The 24,900-nt window shown below is 41.5% G+C and overlaps 1 protein-coding gene across 1 annotated transcript in view; it reads left to right on the top strand.

Annotated features, from left to right (window-relative positions):
• The window catches only part of LOC126457540 (carbonyl reductase [NADPH] 1-like), a 79,761-nt gene that overhangs the window by 49,666 nt on the left and 5,195 nt on the right, over positions 1-24,900 (top strand). The window contains exon 4 of the mRNA XM_050093927.1: positions 7,866-8,104. Within this exon, the coding sequence (XP_049949884.1) occupies positions 7,866-8,104 (239 nt within the window). The remainder of the gene's footprint in view (positions 1-7,865; positions 8,105-24,900) is intronic.

The following is a 24,900-nucleotide window of genomic DNA, read 5'->3' as shown; positions in this document are numbered from 1 at the left end:
AATTTTATTGTATTGCTGTAAGAAATTGATGTATGTGTACTGATCTTGAAGTACTATAAGTATGAACAAAATCCAGGTGGGCCTGTCTATAAGGTCTCCTTCTCAGTGTAAGTGCAGCTTTATGGAACAGTGGAAAAATGTTGAACATTGCACTTGTGAAAACTGACAAAGACAGTGTAACTGGACTACCAATTGCTGTTCCTGCATTTGTTGTTGTTGTGGTCTTCAGTCCTGAGACTGGTTTGATGCAGCTCTCCATGCTACTCTATCCTGTGCAAGCTTCTTCATCTCCCAGTACCTACTGCAACCTACATCCTTCTGAATCTGCTTAGTGTATTCATCTCTTGGTCTCCCTCTACGATTTTTACCCTCCACGCTGCCCTCCAATACTAAATTGGTGATCCCTTGATGCCTCAGAACATGTCCTACCAACCGATCCCTTCTTCTGGTCAAGTTGTGCCACAAACTTCTCTTCTCCCCAATCCTATTCAATACTTCCTCATTAGTTATGTGATCTACCCATCTAATCTTCAGCATTCTTCTGTAGCACCACATTTCGAAAGCTTCTATTCTCTTCTTGTCCAAACTATTTATCGTCCATGTTTCACTTCCATACATGGCTACACTCCATACGAATACTTTCAGAAATGACTTCCTGACACTTAAATCAATACTGGATGTTAACAAATTTCTCTTCTTCAGAAACGCTTTCCTTGCCATTGCCAGCCTACATTTTATATCCTCTCTACTTCGACCATCATCAGTTATTTTGCTCCCCAAATAGCAAAACTCCTTTACTACTTTAAGTGTCTCATTTCCTAATCTAATTCCCTCAGCATCACCCGACTTAATTAGACTACATTCCATTATCCTTGTTTTGCTTTTGTTGATGTTCATCTTATATCCTCCTTTCAAGACACTGTCCATTCCATTCAACTGCTCTTCCAAGTCCTTTGCTGTCTCTGACAGAATTACAATGTCATCGGCGAACCTCAAAGTTTTTATTTCTTCTCCATGAATTTTAATACGTACTCCGAATTTTTCTTTTGTTTCCTTTACTGCTTGCTCAATATACAGATTGAACAACATCGGGGAGAGGCTACAACCCTGTCTCACTCCTTTCCCAACCACTGCTTCCCTTTCATGCCCCTCGACTCTTATAACTGCCATCTGGTTTCTGTACAAATTGTAAATAGCCTTTCGCTCCCTGTATTTTACCCCTGCCACCTTTAGAATTTTAAAGAGAGTATTCCAGTCAACATTGTCAAAAGCTTTCTCTAAGTCTACAAATGCTAGAAACATAGGTTTGCCTTTCCTTAATCTTTCTTCTAAGGTAAGTCGTAAGGTCAGTATTGCCTCACGTGTTCCAGTGTTTCTACGGAATCCAAACTGATCTTCCCCGAGGTTGGCTTCTACTAGTTTTTCCATTCGTCTGTAAAGAATTCGTGTTAGTATTTTGCAGCTGTGACTTACTAAGCTGATAGTTCGGTAATTTTCACATCTGTCAACACCTGCTTTCTTTGGGATTGGAATTATTATATTCTTCTTGAAGTCTGAGGGTATTTCGCCTGTTTCATACATCTTGCTCACCAGATGGTAGAGTTTTGTCAGGACTGGCTCTCCCACGGCCGTCAGTAGTTCCAATGGAATATTGTCTACTCCGGGGGCCTTGTTTCGACTCAGGTCTTTCAGTGCTCTGTCAAACTCTTCACGCAGTATAATATCTCCCATTTCATCTTCATCTACATCCTCTTCCATTTCCATAATATTGTCCTCAAGTACATCGCCCTTGTATAGACCCTCTATATACTCCTTCCACCTTTCTGCTTTCCCTTCTTTGCTTAGAACTGGGTTTCCATCTGAGCTCTTGATATTCATACAAGTCGTTCTCTTATCTCCAAAGGTCTCTTTAATTTTCCTATAGGCGGTATCTATCTTACCCCTAGTGAGATAGGCCTCTACATCCTTACATTTGTCCTCTAGCCATCCCTGCTTAGCCATTTTGCACTTCCTGTCGATCTCATTTTTGAGACGTTTGTATTCCTTTTTGCCTGTTTCACTTACTGCATTTTTATATTTTCTCCTTTCATCAAGTAAATTCAATATTTCTTCTGTTACCCAAGGATTTCTACTAGCCCTCGTCTTTTTACCTACTTGATCCTCTGCTGCCTTCACTACTTCATCCCTCAAAGCTACCCATTCTTCTTCTACTGTATTTATTTCCCCCATCCCTGTCAATTGCTCCCTTATGCTCTCCCTGAATCTCTGTACAACCTCTGGTTCTTTTAGTTTATCCAGGTCCCATCTCCTTAAATTCCCACCTTTTTGCAGTTTCTTCAGTTTTAATCTACAGGTCATAACCAATAGATTGTGGTCAGAGTCCACATCTGCCCCTGGAAATGTCTTACAATTTAAAACCTGGTTCCTAAATCTCTGTCTTACCATTATATAATCTATCTGATATCTTTTAGTATCTCCAGGGTTCTTCCATGTATACAACCTTCTTTCATGATTCTTAAACCAAGTGTTAGTTATGATTATGCTGTGCTCTGTGCAAAATTCGACCAGGCGGCTTCCTCTTTCATTTCTGTCCCCCAATCCATATTCACCTACTATGTTTCCTTCTCTCCCATTTCCTACACTCGAATTCCAGTCACCCATGACTATTAAATTTTCGTCTCCCTTCACAATCTGAATAATTTCTTTTATTTCATCATACATTTCTTCAATTTCTTCGTCATCTGCAGAGCTAGTTGGCATATAAACTTGTACTACTGTAGTAGGCGTGGGCTTCGTATCTATCTTGGCCACAATAATGCGTTCACTATGCTGTTTGTAGTAGCTTACCCGCATTCCTATTTTCCTATTCATTATTAAACCTACTCCTGCATTACCCCTATTTGATTTTGTGTTTATAACCCTGTAGTCACCTGACCAAAAGTCTTGTTCCTCCTGCCACCGAACTTCACTAATTCCCACTATATCTAACTTCAACCTATCCATTTCCCTTTTTAAATTTTCTAACCTACCTGCCCGATTAAGGGATCTGACATTCCACGCTCCGATCCGTAGAACGCCAGTTTTCTTTTTCCTGATAACGACATCCTCTTGAGTAGTCCCCGCCCGGAGATCCGAATGGGGGACTATTTTACCTCCGGAATATTTTACCCAAGAGGACGCCATCATCATGTAATCATACAGTAAAGCTGCATGCCCTCGGGAAAAATTACGGCTGTAGTTTCCCCTTGCTTTCAACCGTTCGCAGTACCAGCACAGCAAGGCCGTTTTGGTTATTGTTACAAGGCCAGATCAGTCAATCATCCAGACTGTTGCCCTTGCAACTACTGAAAAGGCTGCTGCCCCTCTTCAGGAACCACACGTTTGTCTGGCCTCTCAACAGATACCCCTCCGTTGTGGTTGCACCTACGGTACGGCTATCTGTATCGCTGAGGCACGCAAGCCTCCCCACCAACGGCAAGGTCCATGGTTCATGGTTCCTGCATTACATATGTAAAACTTAAATTTATTTGTTACAAAAAAATGTTGACTTGCTGTGTCAGTGCTAGTAATATAATATGTATACAATTATAACCAAGATGTTTTCCTATGACACTCTCAGTCGAAGTATTGTGTTTTACAGTTTGTTAGTTTTGTGATTTTCCACAAAAATGTGTATTATTGCATGACAGGTTTAATCAGAAATGGTATTATGAAGAACAGTTGCTTGTTGCCCTTACCTTTTGGATTTACATTGATCATTTTTTTTATGAACAGCACTCGTTAGATTTATTTCTGATGTATTAGGGGGTATAATAATGGAAGGAGCAAAGCTCGCTCTCTCTCTCTCTCTCTCTCTCTCTCTCTCTCTCTCTCTCTCTCTCTCTCTACACACACACACACACACACACACACACACACACACACACACACACACACACACACACACACACACACATTGCACTGGTGAGATCACCATAGAGTACACATGGGAGTTTGGGAGTTGTGTGCAGAAAAGGATGAAGTGTATAGAAATAGTTTTAACAGAGGGAGACTGCAGAGAGGAATGAGTGAGTGTAGATTATTGGAGTGAAGTGGTGGATATAAGGACAGGAATGGAATTGGGTGTGGGAAGGGGGCCAGCAAAGATTGAGGCCAGGAGGACTGTGGAACTGAAGATGGTTGTAAAGAAAATTTCCATATCTTTGTAATTCATAGGACATTGCCTGACAGCTCGGCAACACTTTCAATCTTATTTATGTGCCTGTCTATCATTCAACGTTAGCTTTATTCATTATCATATATACTACTCACCCAGCATCTCTTACTTTTCTTGTATGCAATGTATGTTTGCAATGTGTCTTACGATTTCTCCATAAAATGTGGATGGAACTATTCAGTTTAATTTGATTCGTATTCCATGTGGCATGACAAAAAATTTGTACTTATTGGAAACTAACTGTCTGGTGTACGACCTGTTAGAAGTCAAGGAGAGGATAAATTAATTATTGAAGCAATATTATATTCGTTGCTTGAACTTGTAGTCAGAGCTGATGATAAGAGAGAAATACTTCAGATTAAATTTCCTTAGGATAGGTTCCTTAATCCTTATCTGCTACAGACCATCTCAGACTGCTACAATTTTTTTCTCTCTTGATATTTCACACACCCCTGTGAAGCGAAGTGGACTGTTCTGGTAAGCTACATTTGCCAATACTCTTGCGTTGTTGCTGCCTTTTTTTCATATTTATGGGCCTTGAGAGGTGTCACAGATGTACCGTTATGTTTACAAGTCTTGTTTCTGTTGAGTATTACCGTTTCTTCATAGCGAGGAAAACAGGACAGTCTATGTGACCTTCTGTGTTTCTACAAGATATTTATTCACAGTGGCAAACACAGACAACCACTAGCTGTGGTGACACTGAAAATTTGGGATGGACCAGGACTCAAACCCGGATTCCCGCTTATTGCGAGTGGTTGCCTTACCATTAGGCTATCCCATCATGACTCATGGCCAGACCCAAAGTTCCATATGTTGTCAACTGTGTGTTTTCTCTTGTTTAAATGAGACAGATGTTGAATTTCAAGAACGCCTTGTTGAATTGTCAGAGGAAGACTTTGCTGACAGTGATAATGACCCTGATATTGATATATTTAATGATCCCAACATGAACTTGGAGCTGGAAACTGAAAGTGATGAAGACGTGTTAGCTGGATTATGGAGAAGTTTACTTCTTCAGTGAAAACAGATTTTTTTAATGGAGAAAATAGCAGCTACCAGCTTATGTAAGAATGACGACACGACATTGTCTTGCAGCTTCTGTGGGCTGCGACATAGCTCAAAGAAAGACCTACTGTTTTGGAGATATGAAAGCTGTTTTTGCCCAAGATTTTGTAGACAAAATCAATCTTTGGAGAAATGTGAAAATACCTAAGCTTAGAACACAATACACCAATGATGCTTATCATATCTAGACGATGTTGATGCCATTGAATTTAAGGGACTAATTGGGCTCTACCGTATTCAGCCATTTTCAAATCAGGAAGTGAATCATTTAACTTATTATTTGCAATTTATGGAAAAGGCAGAGATGTTTTCATACATTATGTTAGTAAAGATAGATTATTGTTTTTATTATTAGCATTATGATTTAACAACCCAGATGATAAGAAGGAAAGAAAGAAGGTAGACAAATCAACAGCAAATTGAAATATCTTCCTGCATTTCATTGAAAACAATCAACTTAACTAGTCTGTAGGTGAAGCAGGGAGTGTCAGTTAAATTCTTGTATATTTTTGTGGCAGATGTGGTTTCAGAATGTATATGGCAAATATGGCATGAAAATTCAGTGTTTGACTGACACACATACAAATCACTTACATAATGCTTACATTTATTCCAGACATACAGTGGTGGTCACATCCTTTCAACCCATGAAAAAAGCCGCAGTGTTCCCATGTAGGCTGTTATTCGATTGGTGAAAACTATTGAAAACACATTGAGGAATCGCACATTAGTTGGTAGGCTGTATAGAAACACAAAGGAGATTCCATAGCAATTTCCAGCAAATAAGAATCAAGTAGATTTTTTCATCTATCCATTTAAATAAGAATCAAGGCATAAAGACAACTGTTTATGGTTTTATTGAAGACATGACACTGGTTTCTGTTGTGTTCAAAAAAATTCAAAGCTTCAGTACTAATTTCTTCAATGCACCCTTCAGTAAACAATGATCCTGACTCAAACCCGAGATCATCATGTTTTATAACATGACAAAAGATGATGTTGGACTGTCTCGGCTTGTTCATTAAGTTGCTGAACAAGGTGATGACCTTTTCTTCACATTCGTGGATGTTGCTTATGGTGTTAGTTCACATGTATTACATCGAGTTTATCCAAAGGCAGAAGTAGCAATGAGGTTGATCTTCATGAAGACTCTAGCAAGAGATCTTATTGAAACTCGTATGAAGCATAGACTTCATATTGGATGCTTGCCACAAGAGTTGAGTGGCACCATACAAGAATACTTAATATAAAAAATGATCCTCAAACACGTAAAGAATTGTTTGAAAACCATGTGTCTTTTGCCCTCCTTGTCTGAAGAGGAAAACAAGATAACCATATTTTGATTTGTTAGGAATATTCTAGAAAGTTCTGCATGAAATGTGTGCATGTTGAAAGTTATTAACATGTTATCCAAGGCATCACAAAAATATATAACTACTTTGGCAAATTTTCTCCTTTTGTAGAATTAAGGGGTGCAATAATCACTTCGTGTTGAAGCAATGATAAGTAAACTCAAAGCTGATTTTGTGTATGGTTTCTCGTAAGTGAAATGTGTTTTTGCTAATAGTTATGTTCTGAATCTGTGATGTTATCTTCCTCATGTTAAGCCGTGAGTGAGTGGAGAGGTAATTGTGTATTATTATTTTAGTAAGACATTACTCAAAAATATACTAAAATTTTGCTGTGTTTAGTTGTCCAGGTGTTTTAAATCCTGCATTGTTTATGGAAATTTGAATTTTTTAAAAGCATACTTCCAAGAACTGTAACAAACAGCAAGCAGTCATGAAGTTATATAATCACCATGGTTTTAGACATGAAAAATAAAAGGGCGATGTGAGAGACCCCTCCATAGTAATTGTGTTCCTGTCCAACAGACTTAGTAGTTGAGGGTTAAAATTAATGTAACAACTTTCCACTTCAGGTAAAAAAGCATAAACACATTCACTAGTAATGTAGCAGCATATAATAAGTAGAAGTAACTGAGTGTAGGCTAACAGACTGTGCACTTCGTACTTCGCATTATGTGAACTTTCCAAAATAAGTTGGCATTCTTCATTCTGTTTCCAGTTAGTTATTTTACAGGTTCTTATCCAGACAAAGTTGAAATTTACTGCAGTTATGGACCATTTTCATGTAAATAAATCTGTATATCTACTCACTCCAAATAAAGAAAAATACATGATGATCAATATTCTAAAGCGAATTTTTAACACAGCACTATGAAACTGCTTGTGCCTTGTGCTGAAATAGAGTTTTAATATTTCTCAGAGTCCATTACAGTGTTGGTGTGAATAAACAAGAAATTTGTTTCAACATTTCAGAGTTGTATCATAGACACCGGGTAGACAGAACCAAAACTTGCACACTTGAAGCGAAGAAAAAAAATTGAAAAAAGTTAACTGGAAATTTCTAACAATAATTTGTTTTGTAGGTACAGTCATATCATTTGCCTTTATTCATGTTTTAGATTTTTTTCTGATTCATTTATCTATTAAAACTGTTGGTGAATTGCCAGTGAGAACTTTTGTAAGTATGCAAAATTATTTTGACTCATTATTTTTGTCTTTGTTTTGTTTTCAAGAATGCAGCAACAGAGCCATTTGGCGAGCAAGCAGAAAATACAGTACGAGTGAATTATTTTGGAGTTTTGGAGACATGTAAAGCATTGTTTCCTCTGCTTCGTCCTCGTGCTCGTGTTGTCAATTTGTCAAGTTCAGCTGGGCATCTTCTGAGAATCCCTGGAGAGAACCTTAGAAAAAAGTTTGTGGATCCTAACCTGACTGAAGAGCAGCTTTCAGAACTAATGAAAGAGTTTGTAGAGTGAGTAGGTATACACAGTTTACAAGTTAATATCACACAGTTTACAAGTTAATATCAGTTTTTTGTACTTAGCCTGTTATTGAATTACACATGTATTTAATGAAGATTATTTGAAATAAAATGGAGGATGGGAGGATGTATTAGGTTAGCCTCAGATAGGTATTAGTTACGGCGTTGTTCAGCTGTGTGACAGACCATGTACATGGAGTGTAATGATGTGGTCAGAAGTGGTGTTAGTACTAACTACCAAGATGTGGGGTGTATGTTGTTGTTGTTGTGGTCTTAAGTCCTGAGACTGGTTTTATGCAGCTCTCCATGCTGCTCTATCCTGTACAAGCTTCTCCATCTCCCAGTACCTACTACAACCTACATCCTTCTGAATCTGTTTAGTGTAGTCATTTCTTGGTCTCCCTCTACGATTTTTACCCTCCACACTGCCCTCCAATACTAAATTGGTGATCCCTTGATGCCTCAGAATGTGTCCTACCAACCGATCCCTTCTTCTAGTCACGTTGTGCCACAAACTCCTCTTCTCCCCAATCGTATTCAATACTTCCTCATTAGTTATGTGATCTACCCATCTAATCTTCAGCATTCTTCTGTAGCACCACATTTTGAAAGCTTCTATTCTCTTCTTGTCCAAACTATTTATTGTCTATGTTTCACTTCCATACATGGCTACACTCCAAAAAAATACTTTCAGAAATTACTTCCTGACACTTAAATCTATATTCGATGTTAACAAATTTATCTTCTTCAGAAACACTTTCCTTGCCATTGCCAGTCTACATTTTATATCCTCTCTACTTTGACCATCATTAGTTATTGTGCTCCCCATATAGCAAAACTCCTTTACTACTTTAAGTGTCTCATTTCCTAATCTAATTCCCTCAGCATCACCCGACTTGATTCGACTACATTCCATTATCCTCGTTTTGCTTTTGTTGATGTTCACCTTATATCCTCCTATTCAAGACACTATCCATTCCATTCAACTGCTCTTCCAAGTCCTTTGCTGTCTCTGACAGAATTACAATGTCTTTGGCGAACCTCAAAGTTTTTATTTCTTCTCCAAGGATTTTAATACCTACTCTGAATTTTTCTTTTGTTTCCTTCACTGTTTGCTCAATATACAGACTGAATAAAATCGGGGAGAGGCTACAACCCTGTCTCGCTCCCTTCCCAACCACTGCTTTCCTTTCATGTCCTTCGACTCTTATAACTGCCATCTGCTTTCTGTACAAATTGTAAATAGCCTTTCACTCCCTGTATTTTACCCCTGCCACCCTCAGAATTTGAAAGAGAGTATTCCAGTATTTTGCAGCTGCGACTTATTAAACTGATAGTTAAGTAATTTTCACATCTGTCAGCACTTGCTTTCTTTGGGATTGGAATTATTATATTCTTCTCGAAGTCTGAGAGTATTTTGCCTGTCTCATACATCTTGCTCACCAGATAGTAGAGTTTTGTCAGGACTGGCTCTCCCAAGGCTGTCAGTAGTTCTAATGGAATATTGTCTACTCCAGGGGCCTTGTTTCGACTCAGATCTTTCAGTGCTCTGTCAAACTCTTCACGCAGTATCATATCTCCCATTTCATCTTCATCTACATCCTCTTCCGTTTCCATAATATTGTCCTCAAGTACATCACCCTTGTATAGACCCTCTATATACTCCTTCCACCTTTCTGCTTTCCCTTCTTTGCCTAGAACTTGGGTTTGCATCTGAGCTCTTGATATTCATACAAGTGGTTCTCTTTTTTCCAAAGGTCTCTTTAATTTTTCTGTAGGCAATATCTATCTTACCCCTACTGAGATAAGCCTTTACATCCTTACATTTGTCCTCTAGCCATCCCTACTTAGCCATTTTGCACTTCCTGTCGATCTCATTTTTGAGATGTTTGTATTCCTTTTTGCCTGCTTCATTTACTGCATTTTTATGTTTTCTCCTTTCATCAATTAAATTCAGTATTTCTTCTGTTACCCAAGGATTTCTACTAGCCCTCGTCTTTTTACCTACTTGATCCTCTGCTGCCTTCACTACTTCATCCCTCAGAGCTACTCATTCTTCTTCTACTGTACTTCTTTCCCCCATTCCTGTCAATTGTTCACTTATGCTCTCCCTGAAACTCTGTACAACCTCCGGTTCTTTCAGTTTATCCAGGTCCTATCTCCTTAAATTCTTACCTTTTTGCAGTTTCTTCAGGTTTAATCTACAGTTCATAACCAATAGATTTTGGTCAGAGTCCACATCTGCCCCTGAAATGTCTTACAATTTAAAATCTGGTTCCTAAATCTCTGTCTTACCATTATATAATCTATCTGAAACCTTCTAGTATCTCCAGGCTTCTTCCATGTATACAACCTTCTTCTATGATTCTTGAACCAAGTGTTAGCTATGATTAAGTTATGCTCTGTGCAAAATTCTACCAGGCGGCTTCCTCTTTAATTCCCCCCCCCCCCCCCCCCCCATCCATATTCACCTACAACTTTTCCTTCTCTCCCTTTTCCTACTTCTGAATTCCAGTTGCCCATGACTATTAAATTCGTCTCCCTTCACTATCTGAATAATTTCTTTTATCTCATCATACATTTCTTCATTTTCTTCGTCATCTGCAGAGCTAGTTGGCATATAAACTTGTACTACTGTAGTAGGTGTGGGCTTCGTATCTATCTTGGCCACAATAAGGCGTTCACTGTGCTGTTTGTAGTAGCTTACCCACACTCCCTGCCGCCGTTAGATAAGCAGCTGCCAGCAGAAAGTAGTATACTCCTAGCTCACTCATTTGTTACATAGTTTAATTCTTAATTTCTTTGTGTATTTTTGGTACTTGCATTGTTTAATTCATAAATTTCGGGCATATTATAGTATTTGAGGGTTGTAGCATCGCGTTTCAGTACCTGAATAGTGTAAATTCGCGTAGTCTCCTCCCACCGCCGAGCCGTGTGTCAGCAGTGCGCAAGTAGCAGCATTACTGCATTTACTAGGCAATCTTGTATTTTAATAACCGTTTAAATTTTGTGTCGATTTGTTTGTGCTCTCTCTAGACTGGTTCAGACATTCTTTGCACAACAGTTTTTAGCATGGATAGGGACTGCAACTGCTGTGTTCGGATGCTAGCTGAGTTGGCACCCCTTTGCTCCCAACTTCAGGCAGTGCTGGCTTTGGTCACACAGCTTGAGGCTGTTGCCAATGGGCATCACTGTGGGGGTCCGGATGGGGGTTTGTCGGGGACGGCCAGCTTGTCCCACGCATCCCCCCTATCGTACTACGACTGTGGCTGCCCAGGATACTGCCCACATTGAGGCTGATCCCTCACCTGTGGCAGAGTGGGAGGTCGTCTCGAGGTGTGGCAGGGGGCCAAAGACATTCCGGAGGGCTGAACGGAAGGCCTCTCCAGTTTGTCTGACGAAGAACCTGTTTCAGGCGCTGTCTCAGGCTGATACTGATCTTCGGCCGGACATGGCTGCTTGTCCTGTTCCAGAGGTTGCCCCTCAGTCTGCAAGATCCGGGCGGTCGCAGAGGGTGGGCTTACTGGTAGTTGGGAGCTCCAACATCAGGCACCTAATGGGGCCCCTTAGGGATATGGCAGCAAGAGAGGGGAAGAAAACCAATGTGCACTCCGTGTGCATACCAGGGGGAGTCATTCCAGATGTGGAAAGGGTCCAACCGGATGCCATGAAGGGTACAGGGTGCACCCATCTGCAGGTGGTCGCTCATGTCGGCACCAATGATGTGTGTCGCTATGGATCGGAGGAAATCCTCTCTGGCTTCTGGCGTCTATCTGATTTGGTGAAGACTGCCAGGCTCGCTAGCGGGATGAAAGCAGAGCTCACCATCTGCAGCATCGTCGACAGGACTGACTGCGGACCTTTGGTACAGAGCCGAGTGGAGGGTCTGAATCAGAGGCTGAGACGGTTCTGCGACCGTGTGGGCTGCAGATTCCTCGACTTGTGCCATAGGGTAGTGGGGTTTCAGGTTCCGCTGGATAGGTCAGGAGTCCACTACACGCAGCAAGCAGCTACACGGGTAGCAGGGGTTGTGCGGCGTGGACGGGGCGGTTTTTTAGGTTAGATGGCCTAGGGCAAGTACAGAAAGGGCAACAGCCTCAAAGGGTGCGGGGCAAAGTCAGGACATGCGGGGACCAAGCAGCAGTCGGTATTGTAATTGTAAACTGTCGAAGCTGCATTGGTAAAGTACCGGAACTTCAAGCGCTGATAGAAAGCACCGAAGCTGAAATCGTTATAGGTACAGAAAGCTGGCTGAAGCCAGAGATAAATTCTGCCAAAATTTTTACAAAGGCACAGACTGTGTTTAGAAAGGATAGATTGCATGCAACCGGTGGGGCGTGTTTGTCGCTGTTAGTAGGAGTTTATCCTGTAATGAAGTAGAAGTGGATAGTTCCTGTGAATTATTATGGGTGGAGGTTACACTCAACAACCGAGCCAGGTTAATAATTGGCTCCTTTTACCGACCTTCCGACTCAGCAGCATTAGTGGAAGAACAACTGAGAGAAAATTTGGAATACATTTCACATAAATTTTCTCAGCATGTTATAGTCTTAGGTGGAGATTTCAATTTACCAGATATAGACTGGGACACTCAGATGTTTAGGATGGGTGGTAGGGACAGAGCATCGAGTGACATTATACTGGGTGCACTATCCGAAAATTACCTTGAGCAATTAAACAGAGAACCGACTCGTGGAGATAGCATCTTGGACCTACTGATAACAAACAGACCCGATCTTTTCGACTCTGTAAGTGCAGAACAGGGAATCAGTAATCATAAGGCCGTTGCAGCATCCCTGAATATGGAAGTTAATAGGAATATAAAAAAAGGCAGGAAGTTTTATCTGGTTAGCAAGAGTAATAGAAGGCAGATTTCAGACTACCTAACAGATCAAAACGAAAATTTCTGTTCCAACACTGAAAATGTTGAGTGTTTATGGAAAAAGTTTAAGGCAATCGTAAAATGCGTTTTAGACAGGTACATGCCGAGTAAAACTGTGAGGGATGGGAAAAAGCCACCGTGGTTCAACAACAAAGTTAGGAAACTACTGCGAAACCAAAGAGAGCTTCACTCCAAGTTTAAACACAGCCAAAACCTCTCAGACAAACAGAAGCTAAACGATGTCAAAGTTAGCGTAAGGAGGGCTATGCGTGAAGCGTTCAGTGAATTCGAAAGTAAAATTCTATGTACCGACTTGACAGAAAATCCTAGGAAGTTCTGGTCTTACGTTAAATCAGTAAGTGGCTCGAAACAGCATATCCAGACACTCTGGGATGATGATGGCATTGAAACAGAGGATGACACGCGTAAAGGTGAAATACTAAACACCTTTTTCACAGAGGAAGACCGCACTGCAGTTCCTTCTCTAAATCCTCGCACAAACGAAAAAATGGCTGACATTGAAATAAGTGTCCAAGGAATAGAAAAGCAACTGGAATCACTCAATAGAGGAAAGTCCACTGGACCTGACAGGATACCAATTCGATTCTACACAGAGTACGCGAAAGAACTTGCCCCCCTTCTAACAGCCGTGTACTGCAAGTCTCTAGAGGAATGGAAGGTTCCAAATAATTGGAGAAGAGCACAGGTAGTCCCAGTCTTCAAGAAGGGTTGTCGAGCAGATGCGCAAAACTATAGACCTATATCTCTAACGTCGATCTGATCTAGAATTTTAGAATATGGTTTTTGCTCGAGTATCATGTCATTTTTGGAAACTCAGAATCTACTCTGTAGGAATCAACATGGATTCTGGAAACAGCGATCGTGTGAGACTCAACTCGGTTTATTTGTTCATGAGACCCAGAAAATATTAGATACAGGCTCCCAGGTAGATGCTATTTTCCTTGACTTCCGGAAGGCGTTCGATACAGTTCCGCACTGTCGCCTGATAAACAAAGTAAGAGCCTATGGAATATCAGACCAGCTGTGTGGCTGGATTGAAGAGTTTTTAGCAAACAGAACACAGCATGTTGTTATCAATGGAGAGACGTCTACAGACGTTAAAGTAACCTCTGGCGTGCCACAGGGGAGTGTTATGGGATCATTGCTTTTCACAATATATATAAATGACCTAGTAGATAGTGTAAGAAGTTCCATGCGGCTTTTCGCGGATGATGCTGTAGTATACATAGAAGTTGCAGCATTAGAAAATTGTAGCGAAATGCAGGAAGATCTGCAGCGGATAGGCACTTGGTGATGGGAGTGGCTGGGAGTGACCCTTAACATAGACAAATGTGATGTATTGCGAATACATAGAAAGAAGGATCCTTTATTGTATGATTATATGATAGCAGGACAAACACTGGTAGCAGTTACTTCTGTAAAACATCTGGGAGTATGCGTGCGGAACAATTTGAAGTGGAATGATCATATAAAATTAATTGTTGGTAAGGCGGGTACCAGGTTGAGATTCATTGGGAGAGTCCTTAGAAAATGTAGTCCATCAACAAAGGAGGTGGCTTACAAAACACTCGTTCGACCTATACTTCAGTATTGCTCATCAGTGTGGGATCCATACCAGGTCGGGTTGACGGAGGAGATAGAGAAGATCCAAAGAAGAGCGGCGTGTTTCGTCACAGGGTTATTTGGTAAGTGTGATAGCGTTACGGAGATGTTTAGCAAACTCAAGTGGCAGACTCTGCAAGAGAGGCGCTCTGCATCGCGGTGTAGCTTGCTCACCAGGTTTTGAGAGGGTGCGTTTCTGGATGAGGTATCGAATATATTTCTTCCCCCTACTTATACCTCCTGAGGAGATCACGAATGTAAAATTAGAGAGATTCGAGCGCGCATGGAGGCTTTCAGACAGTCGTTCTTCCCGCGAACCATACGCGACTGGAACAGAAAAGGGAGGTAATGACAGTGTCACGTAAAGTGTCCTCCGCCACACACCGTTGGGTGGCTTGCGGAGTATAAATGTAGATGTAGACTCCTATTTTTTTATTCGTTGTTATACCTACTCCTGCATTACCCCTATTTGATTTTGTATTTATAACCCTGTATTCACCTGACCAGAAGTCTTGTTCCTCCTGCCACCGAACTTCGCTAATTCCCACTATATCTAACTTTAACCTATCCATTTCCCTTTTTAAATTTTCTAACCTACCTGCCCGATTAAGGGATCTGACATTCCACGCACCGATCCGTAGAACGCCAGTTTTCTTTCTCCTGATAGCGACGTCGTCCTGAGTAGCCCCCGCCCGGAGATCCGAATGGGGGACTATTTTACCTCCGAAATATTTTACCCAAGAGGATGCCATCATCATTTAACCATACAGTAAAGCTGCATGCCCTCGGGAAAAATTATGGCTTTAGTTTCCCCTTGCTTTCGGCCGTTCGCAGTACCAGCACAGCAAGGCCGTTTTGGTTAGTGTTACAAGGCCAGATCAGTCAATCATCCAGACTGTTGCCCCTGCAACTACTGAAAAGGCTGCTGCCCCTCTTCAGGAACCACATGTTTGTCTGGCCTCTCAACAGGTACCCCTCCGTTGTGGTTGCACCTACGGTACGGCTATCTGTATCGCTGAGACGCGCAAGCCTCCCCGCCAAAGGCAAGTTCCATGGTTCATGGGGTGTATGAGAGCCCAATAATGGATCATTTCTTTAACACGTGAACTCTACTTTTGGACAATAGTTGATTACCTAAAGAAGACACACATTTAACAAGATACTGTAAGTTGCCCAGGTTACTTAAGTTTATTATATTTATTTAAAAACAGAAATACTGGTTTAGGTAATGTAAGAAACTCTGTGGATTCATATTTGAAGCCTTGAGAGGAACTTGATATTTGTAGGAAGTTTTGCAAGTTTATATGCAGAGTATTTATTTGTTTCCACACTTCCAGTCAAGAAACTCCTTTATTGTTGCTTTACACAACTGGTTTTGAGCTTGACAGACATTTTCAAGTACAATATGTAAAATATGTATACACATAGTGTCACTGTGTCAGCTGTGCACCAAACATGTGACAGAATTACTGATTGTCAGTGTTTGATTAATGCCAGAGAGTGACATAATCACAAATAATTAAAACAACAGTATTTGCATATCTTATGTAAATACTTTTGGGCTAAAGGAAACCAATAATGAAAACTAGATGCATTGAGTTGTCTATAAGAACACACAAAAAGAAGGAATACTTTCTAGCTTTCGGAGTAATCTTTTTTGAGCTAGAGTAAAAAAAACCACACACGCACGCGCGCGCGCACGCGCGCGCACACACACACACACACACACACACACACACACACACACACTTACTTTTGACAGTGCTGCATTTTGACAGGTAGACTAGGTTGTGGGGTGATGTTGGATGGAATGGACAGAGGGAGAGAGGTGGGAGGCAGGGTGGGGGATTGGGGAGGACAACTGGCGGCTCAGAATGAGGCAGCCGGTTTGTCAGTTAGGATTGTGAGGGGGAGGGGTGATAGGTACACAGTGGGGTGCACTGTTGTTGGAACCTGTGGGGAGCAGCGCACACTGAAGGTGATGTGGAGACATGGATTTTTAAAAGAACAGAGGAAAGGTTCACTATTGGGTGGAGGGTGTGGTGTGGGAGCAGTGGGCTACTGGATATTGAGGCCAGAACAATTACAGGAGTGAAGAATATGTTGCAAGGATAACTCCCATCTGCGTATCTCAGAGAAGCTGGTGGCGGAGGGATGGATCCGGATGACTCAGGTTGTGAAGCATTGAAATTGAGTATGTTGTGCTCAGTTGCATGTTGTGCCATCAGGTGGTCAATTTTGTTCTTGACAACAGTATGGCAGTGACCATTCATCTTTGTGGAAAGCTGGTTGGTAGCCATACCAACATAAAGAGCTGTGTAGTGTTTGCAGCAGAATTAATACTGTATATGGCATCCCTGCTTTCACAGCTGACCTGGCCTCTGATGGGTTAGGATAAGCTTTTGACAGAACCAGATTAGGAAGTGCTGGGTGGGTGGATTGGACAGGTCTTGCACCTTCTCTACCACAGGGATGTGATCCATGTGGTAAGGCATCAAAGTCCTGACAAAGGTCATGGTTCAATTATTCTAGTCCAGTATTGGGTGACAGGGAGAGGGGGTGGGGGGTACTGCTTTGTAGCTGATACTTGGGGGTGGTGTGAGGATGGGGATTCATGAGGATATGGAATGTAAATCTTTTTGTGGACTAGATTTCGGGGTAGTGTCTGTCTGTGAGGAGTGTGTAGTAAGGACTGCATGTGGTACTGGGATGCCTGTGACATGGAGAGGTTTCTTTGGTGTATCAAGTTTTTGAGGGATAGGCACTGGCAGAATCAGGAAAGGTGTAGGCTATTATGTAAGGAGGATTGGGTCCCAGAGATGGGGATTTCTATGGATAAAACCATTGGGGAAGGGGCGGGGGGTGGAGGTGGAATTCCATGGCTTAGGCAGCATTTAATGAATAGTGTGTGGGGCTGGGCTTAGCCAGGGAAACCTAAGTTTCTGAACTGGTGCAGGGGTCCATTGGCGTAGAAATGGTGTTGAGAAATGATGCGTGAAATGGGCAAGTGAAAGCATGATTGTAGAAGGGGAACTGGATAACAGAGCATGAGTGGGAAGTGAAAAGGACAAAAGAAATTGTGCTAAGGGCAATAGGATAGTTTTGTGACATGAGGATTTTTGATCACACGTGCGTTTGAACATCAACCTGTTTATGGTCCATATTGAGCAGGGGTGTCCATTCTCTTAGCTTAAATGGGCTACGTTGGCAGAGGATCAGTATTTTTGGTCCGCACATAATAGACTTAACACTAACAATATTGCTGAAAGGGAGGAATAAAAGACGGAACGAACCAGTGATAGAATAGCTACAAGTGATGGGAGCTTGAAATAGAAAATATTCGATTTATCATAACTTTACATAAACGACTGTTCTTTCTTGATCATGTGATAGTTGCTCATTTTTTGGGCTGCTTTGATACTTGCTTTGGGCTGTATGTGGGCTGCTGGCTGGACACCCCTGATCTAGAAGATACTTTCCTAACCACCCAGTCCATAGTCTGTCTGATAGCTTCATGCTTTGGACTCAGGACTGAAACACCCTATCCTCATTCCTTCACAACCTCACCATCTTCTATCCCATCCTCTTCAACCAACCTCCTTAATCAGACATGCTACCTTCCTGGGCATTGACCTCCACTTCTGTGATAGCTTCATCCCTCCACATTTCACCCACTAACCACCAACAGACCTATATTTCAATAGCTGCTGTCCCTTCTATACCAAAAGATCTGGAAGCTAATGAATATATAGTTGCTGTCTTTGCTCTCAAGCTTGATACATATAACTATTTCCTGTTGTGCCGTAAGATAGATTGTTCATGTGAAGAATAAATTAATTATTACACATGTGACCTTACTCTCGACTGGAAATTACTTCTGTACTTTATCATTACTTTAATATTATTTATGGTGCTCATTAATGAATATTGTTCCTTGAGTCTTTTCATGTTACTGGTGGGTACTACAATAAAGTTTTCACTCACTGCTCACCATTAAATGAGATGTATTGAAATTAAACCTGATTATATGTTTGTTTATTAGGTTTCCGCAAAAGACATGAATTTCTATCAAACTTTGCTTGATGACTTTCACAAAATTGATCCTCACATCGAAAGAGCCACTATTCTGATGTTGCTATCACAGTATCCATTCTTAATTATCAAGTTATAACATCAGTATTATATAACTTACTAGTGACATGTCCTGGCTTTGCACAGGTAGCATTAAGTACCTATGGCCGCGTTTGTGAAGCTTTGATGCACTGTGATGTGTTGTTAAGACTCCTTGCTGCAATTCTTTGTTGTGGACTCTTTATGGCAGACTTCTTCGCGGTGCCATGCAAAGAATCATGCCCACATCCAAGTTTGACTCAAGGAAAACAGAAAGTTCAAAGTTGTGCCAACTGCTGCACTATTGCAAAACTTACTTTATATAAACAAAGTAAAGCTGCATCTCATGCTACACTTCACCCTATACATAAATAATTGAAAATCACAGATTTTAGAATCACTTGATTTTTCACTATGCAGGTGTTCTGAAAAACTGCAATCAGTCGGATGTCACTTAGTGGTGAATCTCCACTTCATTGAGAGATGAATACTAGGTTAAAAGGCAAACTGAAAAAAAAGTACACATTCAAGTACTCATTCAGGAGCCCATCCTACAACCTTTCGGTTTCTAGCCAAACGGTATACCACTAGAGCATCACACCAGATGCGAATTTAGTCATGCTTTCTGCTGCCTCAAGCCACTGCTGCTTTCTCGAGTTATGGCAGCTGTTTGCTAAGTGGCAGTGGCACTGTTTTCTCATCTTAACTTGAATTCATCATAATTCAGACAATTTGCGTGAAATAATTATGTTACATACAAAAGCTTTCCTCGTGAGTCAGTGCATCTGTTAGTGATCCAAATTCCTACAGCAGTTCCGGAGATTAGCCTGCACTTACAAAAGGACACGAGATGTGTGTGCGTGTGTGTGTGTGTGTGTGTGTGTGTGTGTGTGTGTGTGTGTGTGTGTGTGTGTGTGTGTGTTATATACACTGATGTTCAAAATTAAAGCAAGAAATGGAAATTCTGCAAGGTTGTGTTTACTTTGACACAAAACCATATAAACAGGCGATAGTGAAGTAGAAACTATGTAAAGAATACAGATCACAAACAACTGCATAATGGTAGAGAAAAATGTTGTTCTGAATTTTTTCCAATTTGGATTTGCACACACATTCTGACAACTGGCTAATGTGTTCAGTACAGGGTGTGACCACATCTAGCTTCAATACAGGCCTACCAACAATGGGGTATGCCATGAATGATGTCGTCAATCTCATGTTGAGGAAGTAATACCTATTCTTCTTGCAGAACTGCTGTCAAGTCTTGGAGAGACTGCTTATGTGATGCAACCCGTCTCCCAAGAGTGCATTCCAGACATACTCTATGAGATTCAAATTGGGAGAGGGAGGAGGTCATGTCATGCTGGCAATATCCTCTGTTTCCAAGAAAACATCAAGCACCCATACTCCACGAGGTCGAGCATTATCGCCAATCAGTATGAAGTCTGAGCCCCCAGTACCTCGCAACAATCACACATGAGGTCCCAAGATCTCGTCACAGTACCTGCCAGCAGTTAAACCTTGCCGATTCACCCATGCAGTTTCATGCAGATGTGTTTTTGAGTGGTCAGCATAATCCCTGCTCACACCATTAGGGATTCTCCTCAGTATTGATCTCTTTTCACAGTGTTTGGGTCCGGAAATCATATTCTGCTGTACCTCCAAATGTGAATCTGTTGAGAATCACTTTGCAGACCAAATCAGGACTCATCTGTGAAAAGAACATTGGCCCACTGTTCGACTGTCCAGGTGGCATGTTGATGTCTCCGCTTTAGACATTATCTTCTGTGAAGAGGCACCAGAGGTACACATACTGCAGGTATCTGACAATAAAGGACACTCTGCCAAAGCCTTCTGTACACTGTTTGCCTTGATACAATACATCCAGTGGGTGCTACATGGTCAGATGCCAGATACTGTGCAGTACTAAGGCAGTATCGCAGTATTCTTACAGACAAGTACTAGTCCTCTCTTTCTGATGTCACATCTGATCAGCCCTGTCCTGGCCTTCGGGATACAAGTTTGATCTCTATAAACTGTTGCCCCATCCGAGAAACAACAGAACGATTCACTTTAAGCCATGAGGCCACATCATTTTGCGACTATCTGCTTCTATTCTTCTTATGGCCCTCCACTACAGAGAGTCTGGTAGGTGTCTTCTCTGTGCCATACTGCACCATCTGTGACTGTGTACACAATGATTATGGATGTGGGACTATACTGCAACAAGCATTACGCCATTTGATGGGTGCCATGACATCATTGCTGGCGTAGTTGTCTGCCGACCAGATTGCCATCTTCCGTGCAGAACACGATCTTACTGACATGTGTTGACAGTTCGTATGATTATATCGTGAAATAGACATAGGAAGGGAAAATAGCAGTTTGTTGCTTTAATTTTGGACACCAGTGTATATTTTTGTTCTGATTCATGTGCATGTTTACTCATCACAGGAACCAACACTTGACTAGCCTTAACAACTGGTAATGTTTGGCAATAACAATAAAATATACAAAACATGTAACAAATAAATGAAGAGGAGTTCACCACCTGAAGAGGTACAGGCCAGCTTATCTGCCACCTGTAACTTTTTGAATTGAGGTTTTCTCTCTTTACAGTTCTGTTTCAATAATGACAGACAAATAAAGAAATGAAGAATTTCCCTCTTTTAGGTAATAATTTTATCATGAAAGTGATCAAGTTCTCACTTCAGCATTACAACAGTTGAATCCCAAGCCTTCAGAAACAGATCCACTTTATTGAAAGAGCACTCAGAGCTGAAAGTACAGGCATTGGAAAGGACAGAAATAATCTGGCTTGATCTCTGAGATTTGAGCCCTTTTACTACTCCCTGTTGCATTCTCATTGCTGGCAACATAGATGCCATCTATGTTGTGTTCTATATACAACCTTCCTTAGTTTAACACATCAGCATGAGAATATGTTGCAATTGTTAAGAATGTGTTGACTAAGCGAGAAAGTATATATTTGTTTATTTACTAGCCAAGAAACTGTCATTGGCCAGGTATTTATTTATTTATTTATTCCAATCCTCTATTAGTGCTTCTCCTCCTCCATCCTATCTGTACATCTCCTCCTTCCTCCTCTCCCTGTATATCTCCTTTGTCCTCCTCTCTCTGTCCATCTTCTCTTGCCCCTCTCTCTGTCCATCTCCTTTTGCCCCTATCTGACCATTTTCTCTTGCCCCTTTCGATGACCATCTCCTTTTGCCCCTCTCTCTGTCCATTTCCTCTTGCCCCCTCTCTCTGTCCATCTCCTCCCTTCCTCTCTCGTTTTATCCACCTCACTTCCCTCCTTTCTGTCCTCCCCTCCTCGTCTCTGTCCACCGCGGCTACCACCCACTCTTTCTGTCCATCTTCTCCTCCCCTCTCCCCTCCCCTCTCTCTGCCCATCTCTGGCTCTTCCCTTTGTCTGTCCACTTCCATCTCCCCTTCACCCACCTCTCTGCCTGTCTCTTCCTCCCACTGCCTCTGTCTGTCTGTCTGTCTCCTCCTCTTCGCTTTTGCTGTTATCCATCTCTTCCTCTCCCCTCTCTCTGTCCATTTGCCCCTCGCCTCTCTCTGTCCATCTACTCCTCCTCCTATTTTCGCCTACCCCCTCCTTCACCCTCACTGTCTGCCCCTCTCCTCGTCTTCCCTTCTCTCTCTCTCTCTCTCTCTCTCTCTCTCCACGTTACCACACTCACCCCAGTAGGAGGATGGTGGTTTTTATCCCTGCAGTATTACTTTGCAAATTATAACTAATATGTGTACCACATTTCATTGAAATCATTCCAAGAGTTTAGGATGAGCTATTTACCTATGGCTTTGCATATGCACATGTCAGATATATTTCATGCATATTTATTGTATTCCACGCGTATTTGTACCAGTTTCACCTGTATGTCTAGCAAATTTTGCCCTGCAGTTTCATTTCCATGCAACTTAATGTTTGTGATGCCGTATATCCTGAGCTATTTCCTGTATGATATATAATTTTGCAAGTACATCCAGTGGTGTATGTGCCTACTGTCTGTGGGGGTGTTGTGAACAGAGTTAGTAGTAAACAAGTAATAAATTAAAACGTCATGCATGGTGTGAACAATTTTTCACACATCTCAGTATTTGACGTCGTATCTCCTGAACTGCATGTGGTACAATGATATATTTTAGTATGTACTTACAGCAGCATATGTGGATACTGTCTGCAAAATGTGTTGTGAATACTGCTAGTAGTAAACAACTAATAAATTAAAACTTCATGGTCTATGTGGGGATGATGACCATGCAGTTAAGCGTCCGACAAACCAAACATCATGTGGCAGTTTTAATGCACGGGCAGTGAAAATGTAATAAATGACTAACTTTTTTCCTTTCATTATTTTGTGGAGGTTGCCAGTGAGAAAAAGTTTTATTAAGGTTGGAAAATATATTTAAAGGTTTTTGTAAGTCTCTAATTGCTCTCATTATCAATTAAGGGATAACTAAAGTATGGGTATTCTCAGATTGTGGACTACACTGGTTTTTCACCCAAAACACTTTGATAGATGGGTGTTTCCTACCCCCACAGTGATTCTTTCCGGACAGGAAATGAGATTTTACCAAGTTTGGTTGAAATTGCTCTCATTATCAATTAAGGGATAACTAAAGTATGGGTATTCTCAGATTGTGGACTACACTGCTTTTTCACCCAAAACACTTTGATAGATGGGTGTTTCCTACCCCCACAGTGATTCTTTCCGGACAGGAAATGAGATTTTACCAAGTTTGGTTGAAATCAGTCCATTGTTTAGGAGGAGGTTTGGAACATACATGCATACGCACAAATACACTATGTGATCAAAAGTATCCGGACACCTGGCTGAAAGTGACTTAAAAGTTCGTGGCACCCTCCATCAGTAATGCTGGAATTCAACATGGTGTTGGCCCACCCTTAGCCTTGATGACAGCTCAGCTTCCACTCTTGCAGGCATACATTAAATCACGTGCTGGAAGATTTCTTGGGGAATGGCGGCCCATTCTTCACAGAGTGCTGCACTGAGGAGAGGTATCGATGTTGGTCGGTGAGCCCTGGCATGAAGTCTGCATTCCAAAACATCCCAAAGGTGTTCTGTAGGATTCAGGTCAGGACTCTGTGCAGGCCAGTCCATTACAGGGATGTTATTGTCATATAACCACTCCACCACAGGCCGTGCTCGATTGTGTTGAAAGATGCAATCACCATCCCTGAATTGCTCTTCAACAGCGGGATGCAAGAAGGTACTTAAAACATCAATGTAGGCCTATGCTGTGATAGTGCCATGTAAAACAACAAGGGGTGCAAGCCCCTTCCATGAAAAACATGACCACACCATAACACCAGTGCCTCCGAATTTTACGGTTGGCACTACACATGCTGGCAGATGACGTTCACTGGCCATACCCACACCCTGCAATCAGATTGTCACATTGTGTACCATGATTCATCACTCCACACATTGTTTTTCCACTGTTAAGTCATCCAATGTTTACGCTCCTTACACCAAGTGAGGGGTCTTTTGTCATTTACCAGTGTGATGTGTGGCTTATGACCAGCCACTCTACTGTGAAATCCAAATTTTCTCACCTCCTACCTAACTGCCATAGTACTTGCAGTGGATCCTGATGCAGTTTGGACCCTCTTCAACAGTCAGCGGCCTCTGTCAGTCAACAGATGAGGTCGGCCTGTATGCTTTTGTGCTGTACACGTCCTTTCACGTTTCCACTTCACTGACACATTGGAAACAGTGGATCTAGGGATGTTTAGGAGTGTGGAAATCTCGTGTACAGATGTATGACACAAGTGACACCCAATCACCTGACCACATTCGAAGTCCATGAGTTCTGCGGAGTGCCCCACTCTGCTCACTCACAATATCTAATGGCTACAGAGGTTGCTGATATCAAGTAGGTGGCAGCACAATGCACCTAATATGAAAAACGCATGTTGTTGGGGGTGTCCGGATACTTTTGATCATATAGTGTATCTTTATAATTTTTCTGGATTTAACTTTATCTGATCATGGTCATCAGTTCCTCTCTTACATTGGACCAGTGTTTCACACATACAGTATCTTCTTTTATATTATAGTTACCTAAGAAATAATAATTTTGAGATTACAAATAGTATTAAATTGATTTGAGTGTCTAAAAG

This window comes from Schistocerca serialis, chromosome 1, assembly GCF_023864345.2.
Source record: "Schistocerca serialis cubense isolate TAMUIC-IGC-003099 chromosome 1, iqSchSeri2.2, whole genome shotgun sequence".
Taxonomy (NCBI): domain Eukaryota; kingdom Metazoa; phylum Arthropoda; class Insecta; order Orthoptera; family Acrididae; genus Schistocerca; species Schistocerca serialis.
Note: the sequence above shows the minus strand (reverse complement) of the source record. Positions and strands in the feature narration are given on the sequence as shown.